Source organism: Caretta caretta, chromosome 20 (assembly GCF_965140235.1).
Source record: "Caretta caretta isolate rCarCar2 chromosome 20, rCarCar1.hap1, whole genome shotgun sequence".
Lineage (NCBI taxonomy): Eukaryota > Metazoa > Chordata > Testudines > Cheloniidae > Caretta > Caretta caretta.
This window is the reverse complement of record NC_134225.1, coordinates 8,151,900-8,172,704: the sequence shown is the minus strand read 5'-3', so window position 1 is coordinate 8,172,704 and position 20,805 is coordinate 8,151,900. Positions and strand designations below refer to the sequence as shown.

At 55.8% G+C, this 20,805-nt stretch overlaps 1 protein-coding gene across 6 annotated transcripts in view; it reads right to left on the bottom strand.

Annotated features, from left to right (window-relative positions):
• LOC125628965 (patatin-like phospholipase domain-containing protein 6) overlaps positions 1-20,805 on the bottom strand; it is a 56,227-nt gene that overhangs the window by 11,648 nt on the left and 23,774 nt on the right. For all 6 annotated transcript variants that reach the window (XM_048834191.2, XM_048834195.2, XM_048834194.2 and 3 more), the window contains exons 15-28: positions 20,515-20,706; positions 19,648-19,725; positions 17,141-17,346; positions 16,591-16,722; positions 15,884-16,007; positions 15,142-15,255; positions 7,550-7,625; positions 6,691-6,831; positions 6,544-6,607; positions 5,099-5,267; positions 2,111-2,293; positions 1,582-1,700; positions 1,011-1,167; positions 103-219 (exon numbers count right to left, since the gene is read on the bottom strand). In XM_048834191.2, the coding sequence (XP_048690148.2) occupies positions 103-219; positions 1,011-1,167; positions 1,582-1,700; positions 2,111-2,293; positions 5,099-5,267; positions 6,544-6,607; positions 6,691-6,831; positions 7,550-7,625; positions 15,142-15,255; positions 15,884-16,007; positions 16,591-16,722; positions 17,141-17,346; positions 19,648-19,725; positions 20,515-20,706 (1,872 nt within the window). The remainder of the gene's footprint in view (positions 1-102; positions 220-1,010; positions 1,168-1,581; positions 1,701-2,110; positions 2,294-5,098; positions 5,268-6,543; positions 6,608-6,690; positions 6,832-7,549; positions 7,626-15,141; positions 15,256-15,883; positions 16,008-16,590; positions 16,723-17,140; positions 17,347-19,647; positions 19,726-20,514; positions 20,707-20,805) is intronic.

Sequence of the window (20,805 nt, the reverse complement as noted above, 5' to 3'; positions counted from 1 at the left end):
AACACCGCTGCCGGCAGGGGGCGTTGCTCAGGGCTGCCCAGCAAGAGGCTACTTTGAGTGTTCTCCACCAGGACCCCCGCCCAGCTTCCTGGATCTCCCTACCTCAATCTGCTTCTCCTGGAAGACCTTGCTGATGCTGGTGTTGAAGGCTGAGCCGGAGAACATGGAGGTGATGGGGTAGGTGAGGTCCAGAACCGTCTCAAACACGGAGTTCATGCTCTGCAGGAGGAGGGTGAGGGGTCACTCCGCAGGGGGCACGGCCCAGCACAAGCAGTGTTTGGAGTCCAGGCTCATGGGGACAGGCAGGGAGGATTGTCGGGGAGCCGGCAGCGAGCCTGAAGCTCACAGGACACTCACTCACTGCATGTGGCTGTGAAGCAGGCGGTGCCCTGGTGCAGCCCCTCCACTTGGCATGCCAGCCCCGGAACTGCTGGTGGGGGGTGGCATGTCCTCCAGCCAAAGCACTGTGTGCCAACTAGCATGACGGCTTGTTACTGGGGATGTTGCGGTTCCCACCGGAACCCCCCTGCTGCTCGAGCCTGCTGCATGCGCAGAAGAGGCTGCCGTGCCTAGCAGCACAATGCTGCGGCGCGCCATGGGGCTCTCTGCTCCAAGCCAAGCAGACGTCCCAGGGCCAAAGGGAGGACAAACCCCCACAGCCTGCAGGCTTGCCTCTGAACTCACAGGGCAGAGCTGCACAGCATGGGCAGGGGGCAGAGACGCCTGCAGCAGAGAGAGCCTGGAGGGTCTCTAGGCCCCCTCAGGCAGAGCGATCAGGCCCCAGTGCATGCTGGGACCTCTGTATTGCACTTGCTGGCCGTGACGCCCAGCTCCCAGTGCAGCCCTGGGCCTGGCTGCCAGCGGCTGTGGGGAAGGCTGGGTCACGGGATGGCAGCTCTGGGAGGGGCTGGTTTGGGGAGTTCTCCTGCTCCCACCCTCCCAAGTCTGGCCCTGCCCACAGCACACCCACCCTGTGTCTACCCCACCCCACAGCAGGCCTTGCCCCTCACCTTGGCCCATTCACGGGCACGCTGCTTGGTGCGCACAGCACTGCGCTCTTCAGCATAGAGAGCCCCGATGAAGGAGCCAATGGATGTGCCCCCGATCAGGTCAATAGGGATCCCGGCTTCCTCCATGGCCTTGATCACCCCGATGTGGGAGCAGCCCCTGGTGGGAAGGGCGGGGTCAGAGACCAATGGCAAGCAGGGAGACTGTCCCAGGGCCCATCACACAGCCCCAAACTCTGCAACCTGCCACGCAGCTGCCATGCCTCCAACAGGCCAGGCGGTCTGCAATGGTGCTCCCAGCATGCACTGCTCCGGGCAGGGTGGTGGGCAGCAGGGTCACTGTCCCAGCCCCAATCCCACGGCTCTTATTGAGAGGCAGTGTTCATGTACCACTAGGGACATGGGGCTGGGAGCGAGGATTCCTGGGTTCTATCCCCGGGTTTGTCCCCCCAGCCCACTGTAAAGCTGGGGTTGTGGATGCCTACGGCCCCCCTTTGGGGGCTGGTTTGTGCCTGGGTACAGAGGAGTACCATGGGAATTCAGTGCCCCAGCCAGGCCCTGTCTGAGCCCCTACCTGGCCCCTCCTCCTCCCAGCACCAGGGCAATGCTGTTGCCGGTCAGGACCCGTGCCAGGCGGGAGAAGTCGCTGTGCCGGTCAGCTTCCTTCTCGAAGACCTTCGCATACATCTCCCTCTGCAGGGCCAGGAGCAAGAGTCAGACCGGCTGCCACCCCCCAAAGGCTAGCAACCCCCCATACAGCACGCATTCACCCCCAGAGCCCACCCCACAGCAACTCCTTCCCACACACACAGCACCCTCCCACCCCCTTATAACAGGGAACCCCCTGGCTCTGTACCCCGCATTCCAGAGAGGGCTGATGCCATCACAGACCTATGCCAGGCTGGCATCAGGCTCTGCCCAGGTTAATGCCATGGAAGGCAGCAGAGGCACCACAGGGACCAGACTGGCCTGGGGGGTCTTTTCTGAGACAGCAGCTCTGTGCCCACCCCCATGGGGCCTTGTCTTCCTTAGCACAGACAGCTTCGTCATGTGGCACCATGCTGCACCAGCCCAAAGGGTCATGGGGACGAGAGGGACAGTACCAGCTTGTTGGGGCTCCGGCGGGAGAAGACACGGCGTGGGCACTTGATGTGAAGGTGTCCTGAGCACCAGCTGCGCATGTTGAGCCACTCAACGGTGCGGGAGGGGCTGGGGCCGTCCTCCCGGTGCAGCAGAATCAGCTGCTTCAGGGCACGCACGGCTGTGTTCTCCAGCATCTGCTCCAGCTGCAAGGGCAGAACAGGGGCCCCTAGAATGAGCCACCTCCCCGGTGGATTCCTAGAGCAGATCTTTTAGACCAGTGGCTCTCAATCTTTCCAAACTACTGTACCCCATTCAGGCGACTAATTTGTCTTGCACACCCCAGGTTTCACCTCACTTCAAATCTACTTGCTTACAAAATCAGACATAAAAATACAAAAATGTCACAGCCACACTATTACTGAAAAACGGCTTCCTTTCTCATTTTTACCACATAATTATAAAATAAATCAATTGGAATATAAATACTGTGCTTACATGTCAGTGTGGAGTGTACAGAGCAGGATAAGCAAGTCATTGTCTGTATGAAATTTTAGTTTGTACTCACTTTGCTAGCGCTTTTTATGTAGCCTGTTATAAAACTAGGCAAATATCTTGATGAGTTGATGTACCCTGGGAAGACTTGTGTACCCCCAGGGGTACACGTATCCATATCCTGAATTAAACCAGGGCTCCAGAACTAGAAGCAGGAGCTGCTATGGCTGGAGCTGAGAGCCAGGCTCCCTGGCTGGGGTGGGAACTGGCTCCTCTCCTTGTGGGCCAGGCCAGCGCTGATGCTAGGTGTCACAGGGCAGAGCTCCAGGCCGGGTCCTGCAGTTGGTCAGTTGATAGGGTTGCCAATCCTCCCAGTTCCGCCAGGAGCCTCCTGGAATCGGGCTCCATCTCCTGGAGGCTACTGAAGCCAAACCGGGAGATTTTAAGCCGCTAAAAGTCTGACCCCGTGACTCCAGGTTGGAGCACCCACGGGGAAATATTAGTGGGTGCTCTGCAATCACTGGCAGCCAAGCTCCCCTCACCCCCCGCCCCACCTCTTCCTCCTCCGCCCCCTTCCCTGATCGTCCCTGCCACATCCCTGCTCCTTCGCCTACCTCCCAGCGCTTCCCACCTGGCCGTCAACAAAGAGCGTTAGAACGCTGAGTGCACACGACGCACTCAGGGGAGGAGGCGGGGAAGAGGCGGGATTTGGAGAAGGAGTTGGAATGGGGGCAGGGCAGGGCAGGGGTGGGGCCTCATGGAAGGGGTGGAGCATCCAAGGAAAAGAGGGGAAGTTGGTGCCTATGCACGTACCCCTGGTTGAGAACCACTGTTTTAGACAACATCCCATCTTGAATTTAAAATGGTGAGCGAGGGAGAATCCACTGCCACCGCTGGTCAGTTGTTCCAATTGTTAATCACTCTGTCTGTCTCCTCTCTGACTTTGTCTAGCTTTAAGAAGAGCCCTGCAAAACCGCGGATATCCGCTTTATATCTGGGGATGTGGCTATCTGGGGACCATTTTCCGGCTTGCGGCTCAGATGCACATACAGATGTTGTTTCCGCCCAGGGCTCTGCAGAACATGCTAAGCCAAAGGGAGGGGCTGTCATCAGCCCTCAGGCTCCAGCTCAGCTCTCTCAATCATATAGGCCTAGCCCGCTGAGCATCCTGGGAGTTGTAGTCCCCAGCTTGCTTGGACAGAGGATATAAACTACAGCTCCCAGAAGGGAGTGAGCCAAGCGCCATTTGAAAGAGGTGCGGTTGTACTTTAAATTAGCAAGTGGCAACTGCGGTGCTGTGAGGAGAGCAGCCTGTCTGTCCCGGCCGGGTCTGCGTGCGCTGGACCCGCCGCGGCTGCATAGGGCTGTCCGAGCCACTGGGAGGGTGGCGCTGCACATGAGGGCTCAGGATTGTAGCCTCCCTCCCTGGAGTGGGGCAGGATGTAGGGTTGCCAACCCTCCCGGATTGGCCTGGAGTCTCCAGGAATTGAAGATTAATCTCCAATTAAAGATTATGTCATGTGATGAATCTCCAGGAATAAATCCAACCAAAATTGGCAACCCTAGGCAGGAGGGGCAGCAGGGACAGAGCCATCGGCGGGGCAGTTGGGGTCGGGGACTTGGCACAGTCCTGTGTCACTGCTGCACGGTGACCTGTGAAGCTGTTCGTAGAGCCCTGGATATCCGTGGGTATCTGCAGATATCCCCATTCAGGGATGCAGAGATCCACAGACAATTTTTGCGGATCACGGATCGGATGCGGATATATATTTTTGTATCTGTGCAGGGCTGTAGCTTTAACTATCAGCGACTGGATCACATTAGACTTTCCTCAGCTAGACTGATGATCCCAGTATCAAATATCTGTTCCCCAAGTAGGAACTGAGATCTAGTCACCCCTTAACCCTCTCTTTGTTATGCTAACTAGATAGAGCCCCGTGAGTCTGACTCTAAGGTAGGTTTCTAATCTTTTCATCTCATGGCTCGTCTCTGATCCCTCTCCAATTTATCCACATTCTTCCTGAATTGCAGGCTGCAGAGCTGGACACGGGATTCCAGTAGCAGCTGAACCAGTGCCAGATACGAGGTTAAACCTCCCTCCTCCTACTTGAGATTCTCCTACTTATGCATCCCAGGATCGCATTAGCCCTTCTGGCCACAGCATTATGCTGGGCGCTCATGTTCAGCTGATTGTCCACCACGATCCCCAAGTCTTTTTCAGAGTCCCTGCTTCCCAGGACAGGGCCCCCCACCCTGTCAGCACGGCCTACAGTCTTTGCTTGTAGATGTAGACATATACACTAAGTCACATTAAAACACAGATTGTTTTTGCTTGTGTCCAGCTCACAAAGGGACCCTAATTTCTCTATCATCTGAGAGCGGGGACAGGGGAGCCCCAATGGTGCTTCCAGCCTGCACTCCACAGGCTGATGCAGCATCCCAGACCATGCTGGCCACCCCCTTGGGCTCAGGATGCAGCGTTCCCCCGGGCACGGTACAGCGGGCCCCAGCCTCACCTTGCCTAGGGCTGGCTCCTGGTCCCCGAGCCCAGCAATGAGGATGCAGTCAGCTTGGCGGATGCAGCGCACAGTCCAGGGCGTCAGTGTGCAGTCGGTCTGGTACAGCACAATGCGGTGGATGTCCTCCTGCTGCGCCAGCCAGCCTGACAGCCGGTACTCCTGGATGCTGCCAGGGAGAGGATGTCAGCGGGCAGCCCCCAGCTCTGTCCAGCCCCACTCCATTGCTCCAACCCCTGCTTCTGGCCCTCCTCCGAGCTCCCACCATGCAGCCCCCCCTTCCCTCTACCCCACTGCTGGATCCCAATGGGGACCCGTCCAACAAGTTCCCAGCATGCAGTTCCCCAGCTGCACACTCTGACAAAATGGGAGGTTTTTTGTAATATTTTTATGAAGCCCATGTATGCCTCAGTTTCCCCTATGTGCTGCATTGTTACCTAGTGGTGTGTGAGGAAGGTCTGTTTGCTCTCTGGCCAGGCTAAAGAACACAGGTGTAAACAGCTCCTAGCTCTCTGGGGCTCTAGGTCCCACATCAGTTGAGCTCTTGAGAAGACAATGGCAAATCCAGTTGCCCAGACACGGATCCCTAGCAATCAACGACCCAGAGAGATACGGACTTCCCCTCTCGGCTGAGCTGCATCTCTCCAGATCGGGAACAGAAAACTGGGGGAGGGGAGATGGGGGTGTTAAGTGTGGGCTGTGGGAAGCAGTTGGGGGCACACCTGAACTGGGACAGAGCGATCAGAGCGACAGAGCTCTGGGCTCTGTGCTGACCAGGATGGATTCTGCTGTAACATCCTTTTCTCCGTGCTAGCCAAGGACTTCCTTTGCTGTGTTCCAGCCAACTAATAAGCTCTTCTGTGTGACAGCGCTGGCTGGGTGTCCCTGCGGATGCTGGCGCAGGAGGAGCATTGCTCCCTGAGATTGTACAAGTCTCCCTCAGAGATCTGCCTCAGTTGGACTTGCTGAGTGGAGCTCCGAGTGTGAAGCAGGGGTGCTGAAGGCTCAGAGGTCCAGCCTAAGCAGGCAGTGAAGCTCTGTGACTTTGCCCTGGAGGAAGAGTGAGACCCCTATGGGGTCTGGCTCACTGAAGGGGTTCTCCCAGGACCCGTGCAACACCCCTTCCAACAGGGATCCCCTTCTACTCCCCAGCAACCAGCAGGACACCCCATTCCAAGCTCCTAATGAGCAGCCCCCCAGCTACGTTCCCCCCCCCCGCCCATTGCTCCAGCCCATCTCCAACAAGGATCCCCTGCTGCACCGTCTCCTGGAGAGGGCCCTGCTATCAGCCAGCTAGACCCCACCTTCTGTGTCCCGATGGCATAAGCCCCATACCACAGCCCTGCAGGTGCCAAGTGGTGGGGGGTCGATTTATGGAGAACGAAGAGATGAGGGACTAGGAGCCAGCCCCTTCAGCCCACCTACCGCCTGTGCCAATCCCCTACCTGTCCAGCGCTGAGGCACCAAGCCGTGCTCGGATGATGTCACTGGTCAGAAGCAGGGTGGGACCTGGAAGAGTGAACAGGACTATCATGTTGGGCCTGTACCCCAAGCATGACCAGATGGAGTGCGAGGCCCTGGCCCTCACTCACCTATGGTGTTGAGGGCATGTTCCAGCTCCAGCGTGAAGGCTGCCATGGGCACATCGTCACACACTGGCAGCACCGCCACCGTGGACAGGTTACTGGCTGGGTTGGTTAGCTCCGAGCTGGAGGCCACACCAAGACTGGAACCTGTGGGCAAGACAGAGTGACCGACCGTCTGAGGGGCCCAGAGGGCAAGACACCCACCAACCAAGAGTTCCCGGCCAATGGCAGCTGCAAAGTCAGTGCTTGGGGCATGGGCAGAGACCCCCCCGAGGGGCCGCAGGGACATGTTGTTGCTTCCAGGAGCACTGCGGAGCCAGGGCAGGTAGGAGCCTGCCTTAGCCCCGCCAGACTTTTAGCGGCCTAAAATCTCCCGGTTTGGCTTCAGTAGCCTCTGGGAGATGGAACCCAATTCCGGGAGATTCCTGGCAAAACCGGGAGGATTGGCAACCCTATCAACTGACCAACTGCAGGACCCGGCCTGGAGCTCTGCCCTGTGACACCTAGCATCAGCGCTGGCCTGGCCCACAAGGAGAGGAGCCAGTTCCCACCCCAGCCAGGGAGCCTGGCTCTCAGCTCCAGCCACAGCAGCTCCTGCTTCTAGTCCTGGAGCCCTGGTTTAATCCCCAGGGTGGGTCAGTCCTCAGCAGGTCTGCCAGTGGCTCCTCAGGTCTTGACTGTAGCTGGGGGAGGAGCGGGGAAATGCCAGCACCAAGCCACTCCCCTGCATGGTGATGGAGTCACAGCCTCGAGCCCCGGCTAAGGACAGAGGTCCCCGCATGGCATGCTGGGGCCTCTGTAACCCTGACAGGCTGCACCCCCATTAGGGCAAGCTGCAATTTAACCCTCCCCCCAAAGCCCCTACCTGTGAAGGGCCCACACAGCTGCTGTAGGTTCCCAAGGATCTTCTGGCTCAGCAAGTGGATCAGGCGGGTCACGACCTGTCAGGAACAGCAGCCAACCCAAGTCAGAGAAGAGGGGACCTGGGATGTGTGTGGAGCATGTGGAGAGGGGCAGAACTCAGCCCAGCCAGCCTCCCAGGAATCCCAGAGATGCTCTTGTCTGCCAGCCCACCTCTTAGGGCCCAGGCGTGTGTGTAGTGGGGAGGAGAACAAGTGCCAGGACACCAGGGAGCAGGGCTCAGGGGCCTGCCCGGCTTGGACATTTCCTGGTGCAAGTGCTGGAGGAACCAACTGGGGCAGAGCTCTTCTTGACCTGCTGCTCACAAACTAGGAAGAATTAGTAGGGGAAGCTAAAGTGGGATGGGAACCTGGGAGGCAGTGACCATGAGATGGTTGAGTTCAGGATCCTGACACAGGGAAGAAAGGAGAGCAGCAGAATACGGACCCTGGACTTCAGAAAAGCAGACTTTGACTCCCTCAGGGAACTGATAGGCAGGATCCCCTGAGAGAATAACATGAGGGGGAAAGGAGTCCAGGAGAGCTGGCAGTATTTTAAAGAATCCTTATTGAGGTTACAGGGACAAACCATCCCAATGTGTAGAAAGAAGAGTAAATATGGCAGCCGACCAGCTTGGCTTAACAGTGAAATCCTTGCTGATCTTAAACACAAAAAAGAAGCTTACAAGAAGTGGAAGATTGGACAAATGACCAGGGAGGAGTATAAAAATATTGCTCGGGCATGAAGGAGTGAAATCAGGAAGGCCAAATCACACCTGGAGTTGCAGCTAGCAAGAGATGTTAAGAGTAACAAGAAGGGTTTCTTCAGGTATGTTAGCAACAAGAAGAAAGTCAAGGAAAGCGTGGGCCCCTTACTGAATGAGGGAGGCAACCTAGTGACAGAGGATGTGGAAAAAGATAATATACTCAATGCTTTTTTTGCCTCTGTCTTCACGAACAAGGTCAGCTCCCAGACTACTGCACTGGGCAGCACAGCATGGGGAGGAGATGACCAGCCCTCTGTGGAGAAAGAAGTGGTTCGGGACTATTTAGAAAAGCTGGATGAGCACAAGTCCATGGGGCCGGATGCGCTGCATCCGAGAGTGCTAAAGGAGTTGGCGGATGTGACTGCAGAGCCGTTGGCCATTATCTTTGAAAACTCATGGCGATCGGGGGAAGTCCCGGACAACTGGAAAAAGGCTAATGTAGTGTCCATCTTTTAAAAAGGGAAGAAGGAGGATCCTGGGAACTACAGGCCAGTCAGCCTCACCTCAGGCCCTGGAAAAATCATGCAGCAGGTCCTCAAGGAATCAATTCTGAAGCACTTAGAGGAGAGGAAAGTGATCAGGAACAGTCAGCATGGATTCACCAAGGGCAAGTCATGCCTGACTAATCTAATTGCCTTCTATGACGAGATAACTGGCTCTGTGGATGAGGGGAAAGCAGTGGACATGTTGTTCCTTGACTTTAGCAAAGCTTTTGACACGGTCTCCCACAGTATTCTTGCCAGCAAGTTAAAGAAGTATGGGCTGGATGAATAGACTGTAAGGTGGATAGAAAGTTAGCTAGATTGTCCGGCTCAACGGGTAGCGATCAATGGCTCCATGTCTAGTTGGCAGCTGGTATGAAGTGGAGTGCCCCAAGGGTCGGTCCTTGGGCCGGTTTTGTTCAATATCTTCATAAATGATCTGGAGGATGTTGTGGATTGCACCCTCAGCAAGTTTGCAGATGACACTAAACTGGGAGGAGAGGTAGATACACTGGAGGGCAGGGATAGGATACAGAGGGCCCTAGACAAATTAGAGGATTGGGCCAAAAGAAATCTGATGAGGTTCAACAAGGACAAGTGCAGAGTCCTGCACTTAGGACGGAAGAATCCCATGCACCGCTACAGACTAGGGACCGAATGGCTCGGCAGCAGTTCTGCAGAAAAGGACCTAGGGGTTACAGTGGACAAGAAGCTGGATATAAGTCAACAGTGTGCCGTTGTTGCCAAGAAGGCCAATGGCATTTTGGGATGTATAAGTAGGGGCACTGCCGGCAGATCGAGGGACGTGATCGTTCCCCTCTATTCGACATTGGTGAGGCCTCATCTGGAGTACTGTGTCCAGTTTTTGGCCCCTCACTACAAGAAGGATGTGGAGAAATTGGAAAGAGTCCAGCGGAGAGCAACAAAAATTATTAGGGGACTGGAACACATGACTTATGAGGAGAGGCTGAGGGAACTGGGATTGTTTAGTCTGCAGAAGAGAAGAATGAGGGGGGATTTGATAGCTGCTTTCAACTACCTGAAAGGGGGTTCCAAAGAGGATGGATCTAGACTGTTCTCAGTGGTAGCTGATGACAGATCAAGGAGTAGTGGTCTCAAGTTGCAGTGGGGGAGGTTTAGGTTGGATATTAGAAAAAACTTTTTCACTAGGAGGGTGGTGAAACACTGGAATGTGTTACCTAGGGAGGTGGTGGAATTTCCTTCCTTAGATATTTTTAAGGTCAGGCTTGACAAAGCCCTGGCTGGGATGATTTAGTTGGGGAATGGTCCTGCTTTGAGCAGGGGGTTGGACTAGGTGACCTCCTGAGGTCCCTTCCAACCCTCATATTCTATGATTCTATGACATGGCACGGGGTGCAGTCTGCTCTGGAGAGACAGGTGTGAAACACTTCCTGCACCCCCTGGTGGCTGGGCCCAGAACCACATGCTACTCTTTTGCACTGTGGGACTCAGGAAGGGGATGACCCAGGGAACAGAATGCTGGCGTTATCATGGCAGTGGGACATGGGCAACAGAGCTCTCCCTTAATCAGTGCAGAGGCTAGACACAGCAAGAGGCTGGCAAACCCAGCCCAGGCTAAACCAAGATGTGTCCTCTGCCCCCTCATGCTTCCCAGGCACAACCGGAGCCAAATCACCATGCGGGGGTGGGACACAGCTGAGTAGGTCAGGCCACAGGTTCCACCCAGGGGACAGCCAGAACCGGAGAACACTGTGCGATTCAGAAACTCCAACCCCACGCCCTCATGAGGGGTGTGGGTGTTGCTCTCCCATGCCCTGGACAGAGAGAACAGCCCCATCCTGCTACAGAGATAGCCACACTCAGGTCTTCCCTGGCCAGTCACCATCCCTGAGCAGGGCTTCAATGTGGCCCTGGCCTCAGCTTGCTGGGATGCTGGATGGGAACGGACCTAGCCAGATCTGGAAGCTCATAGACTTAGCCTTTAAAACCAGAAGGAACCATCATGATCATCTAGTCTGACCTCTTGCATATTGCAGGCCACAGAACCTCACCCACCTATTCCTGTAATAGACCCCGAACCACTGGCTGAGTTACTGAAGTCCTCAAATTCTGATTTAAAGACTTCAAGTTACAGAGAATCCACCATTTACACTAGTTTAAACCTGCAAGTGACTCGTGCGCCATGCTGCAGAGGAAGGCAAAAACTCCCCAGGGTCTCTGCCAATCTGACCGAGGAGAAACTTCCTTCCTGATCCCAAATCTGGTGATCAGTTAGACTCTGAGCATGTGGGCAAGACCCAGCAGCCAGACACCTGGGAAAGAATTCTCTGTAGTAACCATCTAGTGTCCCATTTCCAGCCATTCGGGATATTTGCTGCTAGCAGTCGCAGTTCGACTACATGCCATCGTAGGCAGTCCCCTCATCCGATCCCCTCCAGAAACTTCTCAAACTCAGTCTTGAGCCAGTTAGGTTTTTTTGCCCCCACTGCTTCCCTTGGGAAGCTGTTCCAGACCTTCTCTCCTCTGATGGTTAGAAACCTTCATGTAATTTCAAGCCTAAACTTATTGATGTGCAGTTTATATTCATTTGTTCTTATGTCCACATTGGCCCTTACTTAAATGACTCCTCCCCCTCCCTCGTATTTATCCCTCTGATATATTCATAGAGAGCAATCAGATCTCCCTTCAGCCTTCGTGTGGCTAGGCTGCACAAACCAAGCTCTTTGAGTCTCCTCTCACAAGGTCGGTTTTCCATTCTTCCGATCATCCTTGTTGCTCTCCTTTGCACCTGTACCAGTTTGAATTAATCTTTCTTAAACATGGGAGACCAGAATTGCTCGCAGTATTCCAGGTGAGGTCTCACCAGTATCTTGTACAATGGTACTAACATGTCCCTGTCGCTACTGGAAATACCACATCTGATGCATCCTAGGACTGCATTAGCCTTTTTCACAGCCACATCACATTGGTGGCTCATAGTCATCCGGTGATCAACCAATACATCCATGTCTTTCTCCTCCTCTGTCACTTCCAACTGATACGTCCCCAGCTTACAGCAAAAATTCTTGTTAGTCGCTAAGTCCATGAGCTTGCAATCTGCACTATTAAATTTCATCCCACCTCAGGCCCTACGCTACCAGTACTCCCAGCTGTCTTCGAGATCACTGACTTCCTGAGGAAACTACAATCCAAAAACACCATCCTAGCCACTATGGACGTAGAAGATCTCTACACCAACATTCCACACAAAGACGGACACCAAGCAGTCAGGAATGGTATCCCCGATAATGTCACGGCAAACCTGGTGGCTGAACTTTGTGACTTTGTCCTCACCCACAACTATTTCAGATTTGGGGACAATTTATACCTTCAAGTCAGTGGGACTGCTATGGGTACCTGCATGGCCCCACAGTATGCCAAGATTTTTATGGCTGACTTAGAACACCACTTCCTCACCTCTTGTCTCCTAACACCCCTACTCTACTTGCACTACACTGATGACATCTTCATCATCTGGACCCATGGGAAGGAGGCCTTTGAGGAATTCCACCTGGATTTCAACAATTTCCACCCCACCATCAACCTCACCCTGTACCAGTCCACACAAGAGATCCACTTCCCAGACACTACAGTGCTAATACGCGATGGTCACATAAACACCACCCTATACCGGAAACCTACTGACCGCTATACTTACCTGCATGCCTCCAGCTTTCATCCAGACCACATCACACGATCCATTGTCTACAGCCAAGCTCTAAAATACAACCGCATTTGCTCCAATCCCTCAGACAGAGACAAACACCTACAGGATCTCTATCAAGCTTTCTTAAAACTATAATACCCACCTGGGGAAGCGAAGAAACGGATTGACAGAGCCAGAAGGGTACCCAGAAGTCACCTATTACAGGACAGGCCCAACAAAGAAAGTAACAGAACGCCACTAGCCATCACTTACAGCCCCCAGCTAAAAACCTCTCCAGCGCATCATCAAGGATCTACAACCTATCCTGAAGGACGATCCCTCACTCTCACAGACCTTGGGAGACAGGCCAGTCCTCGCTTACAGACAGCCCCCCAACCTGAAGCAAACACTCACCAGCGACTGCACACCACGCGACAAAAACACTAACCCAGGAACCAAATCCTGCAACAAACCCCGGTGCCAGCTCTATCCGCATAGCTATTCAAGGGACGCAACCATAGGACTTAACTACGCATTGCTCCACTTCCCACCGCCGGTGAGTGCGGGGGCATCCTTTCCCCAACTTTACCGGTAGCGAGAAGTGGAGCGACAGGCTGGGAGCTGGCGGAGTGGAGCGGGCTGGGCCAGGTTGCTCCGCTTCCCACTGCTGCCAGTGAGGGTGGGGTTGCTGGGGGAAGAGGGGGAATGGGGGTGGGCCGGGGGTGGAGCAGGCGGGAAAGGTAATAGGTGGGGCGGAGGGAGTTGTCCAGGGCCCCACACTCCCCTAGGGATGGCCCTGCCCCTTGCAGTTGGGGGGAGGGGGCGGCCGAGGGATAGGCTAGTCGCCGGGGCTGGTGTTGCCGCGTATGATGCTACGCAGCTGCGAATGCCTAGGGACAGCCCTGTTGCCTGGGATGCAGGCTTCAGAGAGCTTCTGAACTTTGACAAAGTAATTCCAGGCCTCCTCCACATTCAGATCCTTGGGGTTCTTCAGTCCAGCCCACGTCCCTAATTCCCTTCATTATTTAAAGTTTGCCTTTTTGAAATCAAGGCCCCTCGGTGCAGATCGATTTTTGTTTATCCTTCCATGTAGTTTAAACTGAATTAGCTCATGATCACTTGAACCAAAGTTATCTCCTGCAACCAGCTCTTCTACGAGGGCCTCACTGCTCACCAATACCAAATCTAAAATGACATCACCTCGTGTAGGTTCAGGGACTGTTTGGTGAAGAAATCTGTCAGCTATCACATCCAGGAAAACCTGGGCCCTGCTGTTATTAGTAGCACTTGTCCTCCAATTTATCTCTGGAAAGTTAAAAAGTCTCCCATAATCACACAATTCCCAGTAGTATTTAATCAAAAACATTAAAGAGGTCTTTATCCAGATCGGATCCTGAGGGTCTGTAGCACATCCCAAGCGCTGCCCATGGGAACTTCTGGTAGCTTCTTCCCCAGAATGATTTTGGCCCAAACAGACTCGGTCTTATCCATTCCATCACTTCTAATTTCTTTACAGTCTACCTCAACATTAACTCCTCCACCTTTGCCTTTGTTTCTGTCTCTCCTGAACAGCACACACCCTTCAATCCCTGTACTCCAGTCATGCCTATTCCACCAGGTTTCTGTTATCCCTACAGTGTCTGGTTTCACTTTCTGCACCAGTAGCTCTAGTTCCTCCATTTTGTTACCCAGCCTCCTTGCATTGGTGTACAGGCATCTTCATTGCTGCTGCTTGGCTTCACCCACATTCCTTGCCCAATTCTGCTTCCAGTATCGCCTTCCTGAATGGTATGGGCACTGTCCTTCCTCTAAATGTCCATTCTCCTACCCACTGCTGGTCCCTTCTCCATTGCTGTGTCCTCTCTTTCTTGATTTTCCTCCAGGTCAATATTAGAATCAGACATGGAGATTACATGAGCATCTCCCAACCTCTCCTGTGAGTTCCTAGTTTAAAGCTCTTTTAACCAGTTGTACCAACTCCATCCCAAAAGGCTATTTCCCTCCCCACTCAGGTTTCGGTCCATCCCATGAGAACAGTCCTCTGCTCGTGAATGCCTCCCAGCAGTCAAACATCCCAAAGCCCTCCTCCTAGCACCACTGCCTGAGCCCTCTAATTGATCATCTAATCTTGTCTTGCCTTCACTCTCCTCCTCTAGGGAGGGGAGAATCCCACTGAAGATCACCGGAGCCTCCATTTCCTTAAGCATCTTCCCCAGCCTGGCACAGTCTCCCTTTATATGAGAATCTAGTGTCATTTGTTCCCACATGAAGGACAATCAGTGGATTCTTTCCTGCTCCTATTATGATCCTCTTCAGCCTCAGAATCACATCCTGAATCTTAGCTCTTGGCAGACAGCTCACCCCTCTGTGCTCCAGATCAGCTCTGGTAACAGGCCTGTCTGTTCTTCTTAGTAGGGGAGTCTCCAGTCATGTAGACCTGCCTCCTCGTGGTGGTGGTGTGATTCTCAGGCCTAACTCTTGAGCAGCTTTCTCCCCGAGAGGACAGAGCTCCTGCATCACCACAACTTGCCCCCACCCTGGCCTGCCCTTGCCTGGACAGCAGCACCCACAGCATGGCCAGCTGAGGCACTGGGATGGGCTGTTTCATGCAGGGAGGGATGGCACCCATCCTGCCCCGGTACCTGGGGGTATCTGCGCTTAATGTTGTTCAGGGTGCCCTCAGGCAGCTTGGCCAGCTCTGTGTCTCTCACAGCATGGACGGTGGTGGCTCGGGGCTGCCGGGTCAGGGCTTCCACCTAGAGAAGAGCACACAGGCCACATTACAGACCGGGGAGGGGAGTCCTTTGCCCTCCCAGCCAAGAGCTGCCTGGCATCACAGGGAGAGGCACCTGGAGAGGTACAGAACCCAGGCGTCTTGGCTCTCTGTTCTAACCCACTAGCCCTCCCTGAGCTGGGAAGAGAAGCCAGGAGTCCAGATGCTCAGCCTCACGCTCCTCACTCTAGCCTGAAGACTCCTCTGCCAGTCTCCAATACTAGGCCAAGCCACGTCCCAGGAGCAGTCAGCAGTGTGAGAGCATAAGGGACAGTCGCTGGCTGGAGATGGAGTGCCACTTGCTAGCAGCAGAAGGTGATGATCTGCCTAGCACCCAAGACAGGAGGGTCTGGAGAAGCAGGGAATGGACACTGTGCCCCATGGCTGCACCCTTGGAGCAGCCTGGCCTGCGACTTGCAGCTACTCATCATCACAACAAGCTTAAGGGGGCCCCACCTATCCACCCCACCCTGCTAGAGGGGCCCACCCACCACCCCAGCGCTGTCTGCAGAGACTGGCCCCATCCCCTTGGCGGGAGAGTGCAGGGCAGTGATAGGGTGAGGTCAGGTGGGGACATCCCCACCCCAACAGTGCCCTGGGAGGAAACTCACCACTCCAATGAGGTCCCCACGACCGTACTCCCCGACCAGCTCCTTCTTGCCGCTGCCTTTCTGGATGACAGAGCGCAGGCGCCCATTCAGCACGATGTAGGTGCAGTCCGACTTGTCGCCCTGCCTGGAAAGCACATGCAGCAAGCGGTGAATCAGCCAGCTGAGCCAGTGCCTGCCCTAGGGAGAGCACCCCCTACAGGCTGGGCTGGGAGAGCACATGCAATGAGTGGCGGGTCTGGATGCTGAGCCAGTGTCTGCCCCAGGGAGAGCGCATGCAATGAGCGGCAAGTCTGAGAGCCCCAGCTGGCAGCCGCCCTGGGCTGAGATGCCCCCATTCCCAGAGCACCAGGGGTGCTCTCAATCCAACACCTGCAGCCAGGAAAGGGTTGAAGTCAGGTCAGCCCAGGTGAAAACCTGAGTCCCATGGAGGGGTCACAGGCACCTAGGCAGTTCTCGCCTGGCCCCTCTGGAAACAGCACGGCTGCTGGCCTGGACAGCGCCTGCCCAGGGCGCTGGGATGCCTGAGTCATTTTTGCTGCAGGAAGGGCATGGATGAGGCTGAGAGTAACGGGTGCCCATTACCCTGGCACGGAAGGGGTTAAACACAGCAGGAAGAGTTGGTCCCAGCTGTGCCCTGGGCTAGGAGGAGAAGCTGAGGTTCCCCAGCTAGGGTCTCCCAGCATCCCCCTAGCACAGGCCTCACTCACCTGTACAAGGCCCGTCCGGCCTCCACTGCCATCCAGTCGATGGCAAAGTCCATCTGGCGTACAAATGGGGACATGCGGGCGGCCACAGTATGGGCAACACTGAGCACCACACTGGGCTGTTCCCGCATGATCCTGGGGAGAGACCAGGTAGCTCGTCAGTGCACAGGTAGCCCCATTGCTGCCAGTGTGCTGCTGACAGCAGCCGCCCCATCCCTGAGTCACCCCACCTCCTCTGGAACAGAGCCATCCAAGAAAACATGGCACTAGGACAGATCACAGCCCAGGGCAGGAGAATCCAGGCCCATGCAACAGGTGCACAATTGGAGGATTGGGACATGGGGCCTTTCCCCTCTAGGGGGCGGCAGCTCCAATCCAGCCCAGGGCAGGGGACTGGCTGGTTTATGGGGTGGGGAATGGGACACGGTGCCTTTCCCCTCTAGGTGGCACTGCCCCAATCTGGCCCAGGGCAGGGCCACCAGTCTAGATGGAAGTGGGGTGGGAGGTGGGCAGAACCTGCCCACAGGATGAGGAGGGGAAGGGGGACACCAACTCGTAGAAGTCCGACTTGGAGATCTTGAGGAAGGTGCAGTCACGGTTGGCCTTGATGGTGAAGATGAGGGGCTCCCCGGTCAGCACAGCCAGCTGGCCCACCATCTCGCCGGGCTGCGTCAGGAAGAGGCACACATCCTCCGCTTTGTCGATCATGCGCTGGTAGACGTGAAGGCAGCCCCACAGCACAAAGTGAAGGCTGACGTCCTGTTGGTGGTTGGGTGGAGGATAGAGAGGAATGTCAGCCCCAGGGTGAGGGGCAGGCCTGCCCCCAAGGTGCACACCCACAGATAGGCTGCCAGGAGACCTGGGGGACAGCCTACAGCTCCGGCTGAGCCTGAAGTCTCTGGAGCACCCCACTAACCTCGGCAGAGCCACAGTCCAGCATAAATTCCCCCTGCTCCATGGAAACCAACCCTCCCCATTCCAGTTGTGCAGGGGTTTAATGCTTCCTAGGCCTAAGTCCCAGCACCCAAGGGGAAGGGAAGGAGGGGGGGCTGCCATCCCACCTGCCCAATAGGCATGCAACCCTTGGGGGGGGAGTGGTTGCGCACAGGGAACCCCTGCCGAGGGTGCTGTAATGGGGTAACAAGGTGCAAAGGAAAGGGATGGGGTGCTCGGGGCAGGACACTTGGGGGCAGCAGCCCCTGGATCCATTTGGTAAGAGCTGCAGGGAAGGCTCTCACTCCCCATGGGGAGAGGACAGAGGGGAACTGGGGGAACGGGACTCCAGTGCGCCACAGTCATAGGTGCCGACTCTGTGGGTGCTCTGGGGCTGGAGCACCCACGAGGAAAAATTAGTGGGTGCACCCACCGGCAGCTAAGCTTCCCTCCCTGCCCCACCTCACCTCCACCTCTGCCTCCTCCCCGAGCGCGTTGCGTTCCCGCTCCTCTGCCTACTTCCCAGTGTTTGCTGCCGCAAAACAGCTGTTTTGCAGCGTAACAAAGCTCCAGGAGGGAGGAGGAGGAGCGGGAATGTGGTGCACTTAGGGGAAGAGGTGGAGGTTGGCAGGGGATTTGGAGAAGGGGTTGGAATGGGGCAGGGAGTGGGTGGAGTCAGGGCGGGGCCAAATGCAGAGGAGGGCAGCACCCATTGGCACCAGCAGAAGTCAGCACCTATGGCCGCAGTGCCATTGACCTCCACAAGGAGGGACTCAGCGTGAGAGGCTGAGGAAGCAGCAAAACCTGTGATGCTGGCAGACCAGGTGCCAGCTCATGCCAAGGCCCCCAGGCCTCACTGAACACTGACAAATGCAGAGCCGGGAACCAGGCTGGCTCACCAGTCTGTTCGCACTGTTAGAATAGATGTGAAGTTGATGAGAATGTGTTTGGTGTTTAGAAATGCTGAAATGCTTGTAGGATGTTGATCTCACTTATCACTGGAGCCTATGGTGTAAAGTTACATCAAGGAGAGTGATCACTTAAGATGAGCTAATACCAGCAGGAGAGCCCGGGTGGGGGTGGGGGGGTGGGACACACCTTTTGTAGTGATAAATCAAGGTTGGCCACTTCCAGCAGTTGACAAGAACGGCTGAGGAACAGTGGGGGGTGGAGGGGGGGAATAAACATGGGGAAACAGTTTTACTCTGTATAATGACCCATCCACTCCCAGTCTTTATTCAAGCCTAAGTTAATTGTATCCAGTTTGCAAATTAATTCCAATTCAGCAGTCTCTCGTTGGAGTCTGTTTTTGAAGTTTTTTGTTGAAGAATTGCAACTTTTAGGTCTGTAATTGAGTGACCAAAGAGATTGAATGGCCACCTTGATTATCACTACAAAAGGCTCCCTCCCCCCCACCCCCTTGCTGGTAATAGCTCACTTAAGTGATCACTCTTGTTACAGTGTGTATGGTAACACCCATTGTTTCATGTTCTCTATGTATATAAATCTCCCCACTGTATTTTCCATTGAATGCATCCGATGAAGTGAGCAGGTAGCTCATGAAAGCTTATGCTCAAATAAATTTGTTAGTCTCTAAGGTGCCACAAGTCCTTTTCTTTTTGCAAATACAGACTAACACGGCTGCTACTCTGAAACCGGAATACTGCTCTGATTCTTGGTGTAAGGGCTCGTCTATCACAAAGGCCGGCTTGCCTGGGTGGCAAGCTAAATCCAGGTGCTACACGGGACTGTCTGTGACTCCATGGTAAGGCTGTTATAGTGCTTTAGGAGTTCACACTTGTTACTTGGTGAACTCTTTACAGAGCACATAGCCAGTTTGGGGTTTGTAAGTCTGCCCTGAGGTTGGCACACACGTTCGTCAGCCACTCCAGGCAGCTTGGCAGCCCCATTGCCCTGCTCCTCACGCAGCCATCAGCATCAACGCAGAGTGGGTGAGGTGCCCCCACCCCAGCAGGCAGCATGTCCTGCCCACTCCACACTGCGGCTGCTGCAGCACAGTGGGAACCAGGCCCCAGCTGCCAAGAGACAACGGCAGCACCAGCTAAGAGAACCTGCTACCAGTTTCACCCCGTGGCTGCTGGACACTGACACCCCCCGGGCACCTACCTGGTCCCCCTGGCGGGCGATGACTGTCCCGGCCTTGGCGTGGTGCAGCAGCACCCGGTTGTTGAGAAGGGAGGGGTCCTGTGGGGAGAGCAGCAGTGAGGGACCAGGCAGAGCACCCAGCAATGGGGGCGGAGGGGCTTGCAGGCAGGGCCCTAGCAGTGCTGAGCTCTGCTGCACCAACCGGGAGCTGCTCAGAGCTGCCCTCCATGCTGGGGCCTCCCCTCCAGTCCTTTCCTGCCCCTGTGCTGGCCTGATGGATTGGCCAGCCCCTCCAATCACAGACAGGGCAGCTCAGCCCTCCCCACCTGGGAGCCCAGCTGTCCATCCCACCCTGGGCCACCCCTCCTCCCCCAAGGGCCGAGAATCCGGCAGCCAAACATCCCAGCCCAGCTCTTCCACAGAGCCTATGCACAGGAGCTGCCTAGGGCCAAGCTGGGAGGCAGTGGCTGTGCAGCCCAGAGCAGGACTGGCCACAACCTGGCTGACCTATGGCTCGGGAAGCGGGAGAACCAATGGCATGAGGCAGGCACGGCCACCAGAGCCAGAATAACCCCAGGCTCCCTAAGGGCACCCGGCCCTTCCCCCTCCCCCAGGCACAGCCCGGGGACTCACCCGACCCTTCCCCCTCCCCCAGGCACAGCCCGGGGACTCACCCGACCCTTCCCCCTCCCCCAGGCACAGCCCGGGGACTCACCCGGCCCTTCCCCCTCCCCCAGGCACAGCTCACCCGGGCTGGGGGAACCACCCAGCCCTGCCCCCTCATCTTTCAGGCAGACCCCAGGGAACCGCTCTGCCCTGCGCTCACCAGACCCTGGGAGTCCACCCTGCCCTGCCCCCCTGTGGCTGTGCCCCTCGCCACCCCTTCACCTCAATCTTCATGAGCTTCACCAGCTCCTGCTTGGCAGCCTCGAAGATGGCACTGGTCTGGCGGCCCTGGTAAGGCCCAAAGGGGCAGGCGCCGCCTGCCGAGTCGTCCTCGCAGTAGTTGTAGTGGTAAGTACCAGGTGGCTGCTCCTCCTCCATCACTGCCTTGCGCTCCTTGGGCTCCTGGGAGACAGACTGCAGAGACGGGGGTGGACACTCAGAGCGTGGCAGGGTTGCCCTGTCACAGCCTCTGACTCTGCCCCTGCCCCCTGCCACTGCCCAGACCCCAGAGGG